We start from the raw sequence: 13050 nt of genomic DNA, 5'->3' as shown, positions 1-13050 counted from the left end.
TGATGTTTGAATCTCCACAGAAAGTTTTTTCTCTGGAGACAGTTCAAAGAAAACCATCACTAACTTAGTGTAATTAGTGTATGGCAAGGATTTAAATTATTAGAACGCCTGGTGGTTCTTTGTTCGTTTAAATGCAGACATGGAGGATATTTTTTTTTTATCAGGGACGTTCAATATCACATGTATTATGGTGAATTTAAACTAATTATTAGGCTTTCGTTTAATTTCAAAGTACCACAAGCCAATCCTGGTCACAATGTTCAGACCTAGCTTAAAACACAAAATATCATTAGACGAAAAGCAAAATCTACAATATCCCATGTCATTATTTGCATATACTTATTACTTGGGATTTCTGAATAGCAAATTGTTATTGCGAGGGAAAATTATCATGAAAGCCCCGCTTTTTCTTCTCCTTTGTAATGGATTCATTTCAGAAGGACTTCTATTCAGCTGAATCCCATTATGTTCCAAATGACTGTCTGTGTAATTCAGCTCTGCTCCGGCTTCACTTGCTTGTTAGTGGGCAGAGCTGCCACTGTAAGAAGCCTAACAGGTACAAGAGAGCCAGGAGGATCCCTGTATACCTTATCAAAGCTGTACTACAAGCCGATAAGCCCCCTTTGTCTTTCAAATGGCCCACTGCTGGATCCCTATCTTCCATTTCTCAATTGATAGACCAACAAAACACCTCTGTACAGAGACCGTCTGACACACTGCTGTCTCCCATGTCCCATCCCCCTCTCCTTTAACCCCCATCACAAACTTTATCACTGTGTCAAACCAAAGGAGATTACACCTATCTGTCCTGGTCGAGATCTAATCACCAGGCCTAGAACCACCGGTGGGATCCATTCTTGATCTGTGGCTGAGTGAACCATGTTGTGTTGTACTATCTCTCTCAATAGGGAGTCCCCGCAATGCAGACAACAGGCAACTCTGGCCTGTCTGCTCCTCACAGCTCTACTACACCACACCGCATTGTACCTGCTAGCCTAGTCACTACAAAGCCGGTCATTGCGTTATGTGAATGATACTTGCAGGACTTAAAGCCAAAATCACTTTGGCTGCACTCGGTACTAGTCTCACACCGTGAGCAACACCAGTGACACCAGTGACACCAGTGACTTCACACCTTAATTTTTCAACAGATAACTATTGACTGATAAATAGAATTGAAGACCTATCCAAGTTTTGCGTAGCACAGCTTGGTTTTTCATGACGGCGGTGCCAATCGTTATTGTTGTGTATATGGCTCAGTTTTTCAAACCAACTGTAATAAAGGGATGAGCATTATTGCACGTTACTTAGGGAAATGAGAACGCATCGTTAGTGAGTGCCATGACTTTTACAGATACAAGATAAATTAGGCTAATTATTAGTCAGCTCATTAACCCCTCTTAGTCTTCTGTCCTAATGGCCTTGTCGCAATCCCGAAAGGTTAATGCCGGTAAGGAGAGGATGTTGTAGGGACGTTCTACTATTTAGCCAGTTCTTGCCAAGCTTGGGCCTAGTACTGGGGATTGCTAAGCACAGATAAGCAGATGCTGTGGGTGTAAACATGTACTGTTGTAAACAATGTGCATCGTGATGCATCATTCATTCCAATGCTTCTAATGCTCTGAAAATGTATGTGTATATTGATGTGTATAGTGTATATTGATGTGTATATTGATGTGTAGTGTATATTGATATGTATATTGATGTGTATAGTGTATATTGATGTGTATATTGATGTGTAGGGTATATTGATGAGTACATTGATGTGTAGTGTATATTGATGTGTATAGTGTATATTGATGTGTATATTGATGTGTATATTGTTGTGTATAGTGTATATTGATGTGTATTGATGTGTATTCAGGGCTCATCTGTGAAAGAGACCTTGGTCTCAGCATGATTCCCTGTCAAAATAAAGGTTAAATAAAACAATGAATGGTTAACACATACAGAGCCTTTCACTTCCTAGTCTTCAACCTCCTTCCTTCCCAACTGTGGCGAGCTTGAACTGTAACGTTTGGGCTTAATTTTGGGTATTACTAAGCATGTATATGGTGTAAACAACATGCATCATGACGCATCATATATTAGAACAGAGACTTTGGGTTCCTATTTTCACTCCCAATTACAATTGTGCCGAGCTCAAAGCCTGAAACGTTATTCTGCTGGGTAGAAGAAGAGAGATATAAAGGACGTAAATAGAAAGGTAGAAATGAGAAAGTGGTAGCAAAGCAAGAAATGTCAAGCCTGTTAGGGCTGCCTCGAGTGGCCAAAAGGGAGTGAAGTCGACAGGCAGAAATAGGGAATAACGTTTCAATCTCTATTTAGGGTCTAATCTACGAGACGTTTCATCGGAGCAAAATGGTTGCCGTGTGAAAAATAGCATGGTAAAGGCGCCGACAGCCAGAGATGGAGATGGAGTTTTAGATAAAGAGAATGTGAAGAATCAAGAAGGGAAAAATATGAAGAAACTAACTGGCCTGTTGTTCAGTTTGCAGCATGGTCGCAACTTGGTCACAGTTTTACCATTTAGTATCCTTACAGCTCCACACTTTTTTACGTGATGGATGTCAAAGCAACCGAGCCTATAGGGGTATTAGTCTCCATACCAGGGGCAGGATTAAGTTAGCTAGTTACATGTACATTCATCTCTTCTCAGGGGCCTAGCTTGTTGGAAAAGTGTAGAGTCCAGCAATAATGAACCACAACAGGACTGAGTGCACTTGCAAAATTGAATACGTTTTGTTATTTAGCAGGCACGCTTATCCAGAGCGATTTACAGCAGTGAGTGCATCTATTTTCATACTTTTGATTGTACTGGTCCCCCGTGGGAATTGAACCCACTACCCTGGCGCTGCAAGCGCCATCCACTACCAATTGAGCCACACAGGACCATGGTAAGGTTGCGTGCATGTGTATGTGTCTGTGTCAATGGAGGCTCCTCAGAGGACCATCCTCAGTGAATTTCATAAAAATTAGTTAGATAGTGCATAAAATGTGGTGAGTAGTTGACTCAAAAAGAGAGAAAAACAATAGTTGAACAGTTTTGAACCAATACAATTCTTAAAAAATGAAGGAGAAGCAAGAGAGAGCGAGAGAGAGAGCGAGAGATAGCTATATTTCATTATTTTTTTTTCACTTTCACTTACTTAGCTAGAGAATGCAGCTAGCTAGTTTAGCCTACTCAAACACCCGGCTCAAAGAGAAAGGGATGCTATGTTAGCTAGCTGGCTATGGCTATCCAACACTGGAACTCTTCCAAGTCAAGATAAGCTTTTGGTTGTATTAGTTTATTGCAACCGGGGCCCACCAGTGTAACTGCTAAACTGCTTGCTGTACACTGTACTGCATGATTGTAGCGGGTTTACTAACGCGTTAGTTCTAGTAGCTAGTTCTAGTGACTATGTCGTTAGGTAATATGGTGACAATGATGTAGGCTGTGTGTTGCAGTTAGCGGTTATGTTATGAAGGGTTGGCTTGGAAAGGTTTTTTTGCTTGGTCATAGACAGCTGTTGTGTTGTGCACTAAAGTCCACAAGCGAAGGTAAAAGGTGAGAGGAGGAGAGCGCATAGATGCGAGAAGGAATTATACAACGAGCAAAGTGATCATGCTGTTTGTACGTGGCTGCGGGTGATCAGGATTGTATTCATTCTTCCGATTCTGTAGAAAAATGTTTCTTAAATGGAAGCAAATGGAATGAAACAGGGATAAACATACCTGAATTTGTCCAATAGAAACTCTTGTTTGCAACTGTTGGACTAATGATTACACCCTAGCTCAGATAGATGCAGGCAAGAGTGTGCAAGGCGATATTGAATGTGGCACCTTGTCACCTTGATTACAAAAAAATGTCTCTAGACCTGTACACCTACATTTTAAACTTTCATTTGTATGCTAGATTGTACTCCGGAGTGGCGCAGTGGTCTAAGGCACTGCATCGCAGTGCTAACTGTGCCACTAGAGATCCTGGTTCGAATCCAGGCTCTGTCGCAGCCGGCCGCGACCGGGAGACTCATGTGCGCCGCACAATTGGCCCAGGGTAGGGGGTTGGGAATGGCTGGCAGGGATGTAGCTCAGTTGATAGAGCATGGCGTTTGCAACGCCAGGGTTGTGGGTTTGATTCCCACGGGGGCCAGTATAAAAAAACATGTATTCACTAACTGTAAGTCGCTCTGGATAAGAGCGTCTGCTAAATGACTAAAATGTAATGTAAATGTTGTAGCAACCTCATGATGGGTATAGGGAAAATTAGAGTATCATGTAGTAGCTTAAACCTATCGATGTTACATTGAACAGGGTGAATGGAATTTGAATAACAGTCATTCAATATGCTGTAATAGAAATAAGGCCATGCTCATGAAAAAATAAATCGGCCTCCCTCATCTTAAACGGCGACCGTCACTGGTATTCATGTATATGTGTGGCTCATGGCTGTGGACCCTAATTCAAATTGGGATGCTGGGTGATTAAATCGTCATGGGTCTGCCTTGTTCCACTTCCCCGTAATTGATATTACTCCTTATTCTCCTTATTATGTTCAGAGAAAAACATTAATTTTGGCCCGCTTCCATACAGCTTGCGTTGCGCATCACTACAAGTCACAGCAAGCACTCCCAATGTGCTGCATGCCAAATGGAAGTGCATTGCCAATTTGCCATACACCCACCCCTCTCCCAGACCCCCTCTCCCAGACCTCCCAGACCAAAAGTTTAAGCCTGTTGTAGGCCCATGCCAAGTTTCGGTTCCAACAGGTCATTGCTGTAGCCTACAGAAAATGTTATATTGGTTGTCAAACTGTTATAAGATAAGGATTCACGTGCGGGTGTAAATTACTACTAAAGGACAACAGGACACACAAGCAAATATAAATGAGTCAACAGTTTAAATGAGTCATTTACTTTATGAAATTATAGCTTGATCAAATCAAATCAAATATTATTTGCCACATGCGCCAAATACAACAGGTGTAGGCCTGTGAAGTGAAGTGCTTACTTGCAAGCCCTTAACCAACAATGCAGTTTTAAGAACAATAAGTGTAAAGTAAAAAATAGATAAGTAAAAAATATAAAAATATAAAAAAATAACAGTAGGGAGGCTATATACAGGGGGTACTGGTACAGAGTCAATGTGCGGGGGCACAGGTTAGTTGAGGTAGTTGAGGTAATATGTACATGTGGGTAGAGTTAAAGTGACTATGCATAGATAATAAACAGAGAGTAGCAGCAGCGTAAAGGAGGGAGTGGGGTGGGGGGATAATGCAAATAGTCTGGGTAGCCATGATTAGCTGTTCAGGAGTCGTATGGCTTGGGTGTAGAAGCTGTTTAGAAGCCTTTTGAACCTAGACTTGGCGCTCCGGTACCGCTTGCCGTGCGGTAGCAGAGAGAACAGTCTATGACTTGGGTGGCTGGAGTCAATTTTTAAGGCCTTCCTCTGACACCGCCTGGTATAGAGGTCCTGGATGGCAGGAAGCTTGCACTCACATCTGTGAATTCAACTTCAATTGCGCTGCTTTCGTGTGTCCCGTTTATTGTGCGCAGCGAAGGGAAAGTGTACAGACACATGCTAACAGACCTAGCTAGGCTACTAAAATGTTGCAGTCTGGCTTCGGCTTTTAAAGCTTGACAATGAATAACCAAAAAACTAAACCAGCAACAAAACACCAAAGGAGAAACTAAAATAATAGGCTATCTGGCCCGCAAATTCATTGTGTTTTTTCAATATGGCCCTTGCGCAGATTAAGTTTGACACCCCTGCTATAAAACGTTATGAATTAACAAAAATATAAGGCAATAAAGCACTTGAAAACCAGGCTTTGACACTTTCCCCCTAAAAATTCAGCCTTGGGCAATGGGTGACATTTCTCCCAGTCATGGAGCATGTTCCTGTTATGTGGGGTGTTGTATGGAGACATTCACCTCTGATAGGCTTCCTCCATTTTAATGATGTCTATCTTCTCCTCAGCAAGCGCCAGTGAAAGCATCTTCGAATGAGAGTGGAACAACAGTGCAATACACTCTATCCAGCAAACTGGGAACATTCCCAGAACATTAGCTAAGATTCCCATTAAGTTCCAGTTAGTGTTATAACTTAGGATGATAACATCCCAAACAAAGGATGTTTTTTATAACAAAATATTTTATTTTCCCAAAAATGTTTTAAATGAAATTTTATACATTTCGAGAGAGTTCTCAGGGATTCTTGCCATGGCTGTGTACATCCCGCCCCAAGCCGACACCAAAAATACTCTAAAAGATCAACTGAACCAACTGGAGACCGCATACCCGGAGGCAGCGTTCATTGTCGCGGGGGACTTTAAAAAAAATAATTTGAGGGCCGTGCTCCTGAATTATTATCAACACATTGACTGTTCAACTCGTGCAAATTCAATGCTTGGCCACTGCTACACACCTTTTCGACATGGATAAAATGCCCTCTCCCGTCCTCCTTTCGGCAAATCTGACCATGACTCCATTTTGCTCCTCCCCGCCAACAAACAAAGACTCAAGAGGAAGGTTCCGGTGGTCAGGTCTGTACAGCGCTGGTCTGACCAATCAGAATCCATGCTCCAATACTGTTTTGATTACGTGGACTGGAATATGTTCCGACTCAGTCACCGGATTCATGAAAAAAATGCATAGATGACGTGATACCGATAGTGTCTTTCAAAACTTTACTGATTAAAAAACGTGGATTGTTGGCAGCCTTGTCGGAAAACTGAAGGAGAGAGATGCTGCTTATAAACACATCAAGGTGACCGGGGACAATAGTTTGGTTAAACAGTACAAATACGACCTACGCAGATTGATCAAGATTGCGAAACACAAGTATAGGGACAAAGTGGAGGAGCAATTCAGCGGGTCGGACACAAGGCGTATGTGGCAGGGGCTTCTAACGATCACGGATTAAAAAAAGAAAGCCAGTCACATCGCGGACTCCAACGCTGTCCTGCCGGACGAGCCAAACTCCTTTTTCTCACACTTCGAGCATGACGACTCTGAGCTGCAGAGGAGAGCCCCTGAGCACAACGAGGGCCATGTGCTTACGGTCTACACGGAGGATGTATGTAAGTCATTCAAACGTGTTAACCCTCGCAAGGCAGCCAGCCCTAGCCGCACCCTCAGAGCATGTGCATACCAGCTAATGTGGGTAGTATTTTCAGACATCTCTCTCTAGCTCAGGCCGTTATCCCCATCTGCTTCAAGATGTCCACTATCATCCCCGTGCCCAAGAAAGGGAAAGTAACTGAACTGAATGACTACCGACCAGCAGCACTCACTTCAGTCATGATGAAGTGCGTCGAGAGGCTGGTCAAAGACCACATCACCGCCTCCTTCCCGACACACTCGCCCTCTCCAATTCGCCTACTGCCCCGACAGATCCACAGACGACGCATTCGCCATTGCACTGCACACTGACCTCACCCACCTGCAGAAAATGAATGCATATGTGAGGATGCTGTTCATCGACTACAGCTCAGCCTTCAATACCATAGTGCCCTCTAAGCTCACCACAAAGCTCACGGCCCTGGGACTGAACTCCTGCCTATGCAACTGGCTCCTGGACTTCCTGACGGGCCGCCCCCAGGTGGTGAAGGTAGGCAACATTACCTTCTCCACACTGATCCTCAACACGGGGGCCCAACAAAGGTGCATCCTCTGTCCCATCCTGTACTCCCTGTATACCCATGTATATCCAACTCCATCATCAAGTTCGCTGATGTCACGACAATAGTAGACCTGATTACCAGCAACGACGAGATGGCCTACAGGAAGGAGGTAGGCACTCTGACGGTGTGGTGCCAGGTAAACAACCTCTCCCTCAACGTCAGCAAAACAAAGGAGCTGATTGTGGACTTCAGGAGGAACCAGGCTGGGCATGCCCCCATCCTCATCAACAGGGCCACCGTGGAGACGGTCAGTAATGTCAAGTTCCTCGGCATCCACATCTCAGAGGAGCTGAAATAATCTAACCACACGGACACTGTGGTGAAGAAGAAACGACAGTGACTCTTCAACCTCAGGAGGCTGAAGAAATTCTGCCTGTCCTCGAGGGTCCTCACTGTGTTCTACAGGAGCACCATCGAGAGCATACTGTCGGGCTGCATCACAGCCTGGTACGGCAACTCCACCACCGCGGACCGCAAGGCGCTACAGAGGGTGGTGCACTCAGCCGAACGCACCATTGGGTGCACACTGCCTGCTCTCCAGGACACCTACAACACCAGGTGTCTTAGGTAGGCCAAGAAGATCATCAGGGACCCCAGCCACCCGAGCCATGGACTGTTCTCCCCGCTTCCATCACTGAAGCGGGCAGTATAGGAGCATCATGTGAAAGACTGGCCACTAGCTTCTACCCCAGACCATCAGGCTGCTGAATAGCCACCACTAGTAAGTATTCTATAATCATCACTATGACTGGACAGTTTGTGTGTTATGAGAACATTTGCCGCGACCTAATGATAGTTCTGGGAACTTTCACAGAAACCAATTTTGGTTTGCTGGGTAGTCATTGAGGAGAAAAGAGGAGCACACAGTGTCCCATAATAGTGCACTACTTTTGATTAGATCCACTGAGGGAACCGAATAGGGCCCTGGTGGAAGGTAATGCCCTATATGGGAAATATAGAGTATTATATGACGCACCAGCCTACAGTGTGTGTTGCCATGGCCACATACAGAGCTGTGTTGACAGTAGCCCTGTCGCTGCTTGTCCTACAGTCGTTATTACAGGATGCTTGGCATGCTCTCCCTCAGCCACTAATGACTGGTGTTTAATCAGGCCACTCATGTTAGGGAGCAGGATATAAAGGCTGGCAAAAGGACGGCACTACATTAGCTGAAATAATGTGTGTGATAGAAATACAATAATAGCTTAGTGGTATAGTAGCATGATATTGTATGGTAGCCTCACAGAAATATAAGTAATTCATATCTCATTTCTATGGGTAGCCTACTCATTTGAGTTTTTATGTCTTAAGATGTCGTGCTGGAGCACTTTACAGTCATTCATGTCCTATGGTGTTTTTTACAATGGTCTCATGCCTTCAACACAAACACATACTAAACCAATTAACTAGTTGGTTGTTATTTCCATTATGTTCATGTTGAATATAATGCCCTGTATGTGTTTTACTAGGAGGTATTCATGAAAATGAATAGTGCTGTCACGTCTCCTCCCGTTGCTCCCCTCCGGCGCTCTCGCCGTTCTACTGAGCCACCGGTCTGAGCGCACCACCTCTGCAACACCGGAATGGAAACCCAACGCACCCCAATCACCTCCAGCGCACCTACACCTCATCATCTCATCACCATCCCTATTTAGCCCTGGACTGTTCCTAATGATGTTGTGTGTGATTGTTAAGCTTCATGTAGTTTACTCTATGTTTGTTATTTCTCATTGTTAAGTAAACCTTGACCTTGTTAATTCCTGCGTCTGCTGCCTGCCTCTTCGTATACTCAGTACTCGTCACAAGTGCATTATGTGATAACTATGTTTGTTAAGAAAAACATATCTTAGCATTTGACCATTTGCATTACAGAATATTGGCCTACATATGGAATTTAGGTCATGTCAGTTAACCTTGTTTTTTCCAAATATTAATAAATAACCTAGCTAGATATTGTTCAGTATATTTCTCAGTACAATTTAAACATATAACTGACAGTATCCTGGCAGGTTCTCGTGCATGCTTTGCCTCAAGGACTGCAGTATGTTCCACAGGGTTTCCATTCTCTGATTTCTTTGTGCTAAGAAACCCACCCCAAGACACCTCAGAAATCGCTGCCAGCATTTTATGGGCCATAACCTCCTCTGTTTTAAAGAACTTGTTTACAGACTATCTCGTCGAGGCTTGCTGTGCAGCAATACCACTGGGTCGTGCCACAGAGGTCCATAGCTTCAGAACTGCACAGAGAAGAGTAAACTCAAAAACATCTATCAGCTTTACAGCCATCTTGAGACAAAGGAGGAGTGACCACCAGCAGCAGAATCATCATACTCACCCTTTTCACGTCTTTTCCAAACGTCTCGCTGAAGCTGGTGCCCAGTATTTCAAACTGGACATGAGAATTGGATCCGTTCGCTTTGAAATCCATAGTTCCTGTGAGGCCTGTGATATGTCCCTGTGATGGGAGAGAGAGGGAGGGAGATAGAAAGAGAGAGAGAATATAGGATGAATTTCATAGAAAGTGTGAGCTCTCACAGTGTCACAACAAGACCACCTGTCCAGTGCCAAGCCCTTTAGTATCAAGTCCATAATGAAATTGATGCGCTCCCAAAGCCAGTTTAATATTTTGGTTGAATCAGTTTGCACGTTTGAACCAGTGACACTGTGCTAGGGACAGGCCGAGATCTCTGAGACAAAGATGCACACACACACACACTCACACACACACACACACACACACACACACACCAATACTGCTCTAAAGACATAATAGTCTCTGCAGAGGAAATCTAGTACGTAGCACCTTTTAGTGCTGAAGATATTGAGTCCAGAGAATGGCAATAGCAGAAATGACATGGAAGTCAAGGGGGTGGCAACCATCTTCATCTCCCACAGCTGTGCATCTCCAGTTGTAATGCAAGTAGAGGGAATTAGATTCAAGGACCATTTTATTATTTTCTGCTTCCGACTTTATTCACGGCCTTGTGCCCTTCTGGTTTTGAAAAACAGTGGATTCACAACCTATGTTCCTTGAACAACATTTCAAGTATTCAGCATGATGATGTCATGACTTCCTCCGAAGCTGCCTCCTCTCCTTGTTCGGGAAGGCTTCGGCGTTCATCGTCACCGGCCTTCTAGCCACTGCCGCTCCTCATCTCATTATTCCATTTGTTTTGTCTTGTTCATTACACACACCTGGTTCATATCCCCTCATCAGTACCTGTATAAGTGTTTCCACTGCCCCCTTGTCTTTGTGTGTAATTATTTATTGTGGAGGATAGAGAAGCTCGGTGGAGCTCCTTGTATTTTGTATTGCTGGGAATATTCCCGGTGTGCCTTGTTGTTTCCAGTGCGCCTGTTTTGCGCACTGAAGCATTTTGACGCATTACTGCGTAACTCCTGTTATTCTGTGATTTACCCTCCTGTGCCTGACTTCGAAATCACTCATCACAGAATCACACACCAAGACATGGAGTCAGCAGGAGAGGAGCACTTGCCTGGAGTTGTGGCGCAGGTCCGGGAGCATTCTACAATACTAGCCAGCTTGGGAGAAGCGATGGATCGGGTTCTCCAGGTCGTCCAACGCCTGGAGAGGAGAGGACTCGATCTTTCGGGACCAGCTGAGTGATCAGATCCAGCCACCCACTCCCCAGCACCCAGAGGGATTCATATATCACGACCAAGGGATTTTGATGGGACAGCTGCCCGCTGCCAGGGATTTCTCCTGCAACTGGATCTATACTTCTCGACCATCAGCCCGGCTCCATTGGAGCCCTCGTCTCCTGCCTCTCGGGGAAAGCCCTGGAGTGGGCCAAAGCGGTCTGGAGTGAAGGAGGAGCCGCGTTGGACAACTACGGAGAGTTCGCTCGCCTCTTCCGGGCCGTATTCGATCACCCGCCCGAAGGTAGAGAGGCGGGCGAGCGGCTGTTCCACTTGAGGCAGGGGACGAGGACCGCGCAGGACTTTGCCCTGGAGTTTCGTACTCTAGCGGCTGGGTCCAGGTGGAACGAGCGGGCCCTCATCGACCATTTCCTGAGCCGTTCTTTTGGGTCTGGAGGCGGCAGGCAGGGCACTCTCGCGTCACCCCAGGTATTGAACACTCGTTCAGAGCCCTCTGCTGCGCACTGTACCCTACACATCCACTTCCCTGATTACACAGTAGTTCTCCAGTGTAAGGCGCTGGTCGATTCAGGTGCAGCTGGGAACTTTATGGACAGGTTATTAGCGCATATTCTAGGTATTACATTGGTTCCCCTATCCATTCAACTCCCCATCAGAGCACTTGACAGTCAACCATTAGGGTCCGGGTTCATTAGGGAAGTTACAGCACCGGTCACTATGGTTACGCACAAGACCCATAGAAAGCAAGTCACCTTTTTTATTATTGAGTCTCCTGATTTCCCTGTTGTGTTGGGTCTTCCCTGGTTAGCACTACACAACCCCACATTTTCAGACCAGACACTACCTCCACCGTGCGCATTCCTCCCGAATACCTCGATTTGGCGCACTCTTTTTCCAAAACGCAGGCGACCAAATTACCACCTCATCGGGCGGGGGATTGTGCGATAAACCTCCAGGTAGACGCTGTGCCTCCCAGGAGTCATGTGTATCCCCTGTTGCAGGCTGAAACGGATGCGATGGAGACAGGGGTTCATACGTCCCTCCACTTCGCCCGCCTCCTCGAGTTTCTTTTTTGTGAAGAAGAAAGACGGAGGTTTGTGCCCTTGCTTTGATTACCGAGCACTGAACAAGGTATATAGTTATAGTTATCCTCTACCCCTCATTCCATCTGTAATCGAGTCAATGAATGGGGCGCGCTTCTTCACAAAATTAGATCTCCGTAGTGCGTACAACCTGGTGCGTGTCCGAGAGAGGGACGAGTGGAAGACAGCGTTTAGCACAACATTTTTTACATTTTTAGTCATTTAGCAGATGCTCTTATCCAGAGCAACTTACAGTTAGTGAGTGCATAATTTTTTTTTCATACAACCACGGGGCATTACAAATACCTGGTGATGCCGTATGGTTTGATGAATGCTCCATCCGTCTTCCAGTCCTTTGTGAACGAGGTGTTTCGGAAAATGCTTGGTCGTGGTGTAGTGGTCTACATCAATGACATTCTGGTGTATTCTGCTACACACGCCAAACATGTGTCCCTGGTTCGCAAAGTGCTGGGCCGACTGTTGGAACATGACCTTTATGCCAAGGCAGAAATGTGTCTGTTTTTCCAGCAGTCCGTCTCCTTCCTCGGATACCGCATTACCACCTCAGGTGTGGAGATGGAGGGAGATTGCATTTCAGCCATGCGTAATTGGCTGACTCCAACCACGGTAAAGGAGGTGCAGCGCTTTATTGGCTTTGCCAACTACTATCAGAGGTTTATC

General features: G+C 45.2%; 1 protein-coding gene across 1 annotated transcript in view; it reads right to left on the bottom strand.

The window, feature by feature from the left end:
• LOC311134200 (glutamate receptor ionotropic, delta-1-like) overlaps positions 1 to 13050 on the bottom strand; it is a gene marked incomplete at both ends in the record, with an annotated part of 180165 nt that overhangs the window by 45095 nt on the left and 122020 nt on the right. Inside the window, one exon of the mRNA XM_084167811.1 lies at positions 10002 to 10121. Within this exon, the coding sequence (XP_084023937.1) occupies positions 10002 to 10121 (120 nt within the window). The remainder of the gene's footprint in view (positions 1 to 10001; positions 10122 to 13050) is intronic.

This window comes from Coregonus lavaretus (assembly GCF_964263955.1).
Source record: "Coregonus lavaretus genome assembly, chromosome: 1".
In the NCBI taxonomy this organism is placed as follows: Eukaryota; Metazoa; Chordata; class Actinopteri; order Salmoniformes; family Salmonidae; genus Coregonus; species Coregonus lavaretus.
The sequence above is the reverse complement of the archived record's forward strand: the minus strand, read 5'-3'. Positions and strand labels throughout refer to the sequence as shown.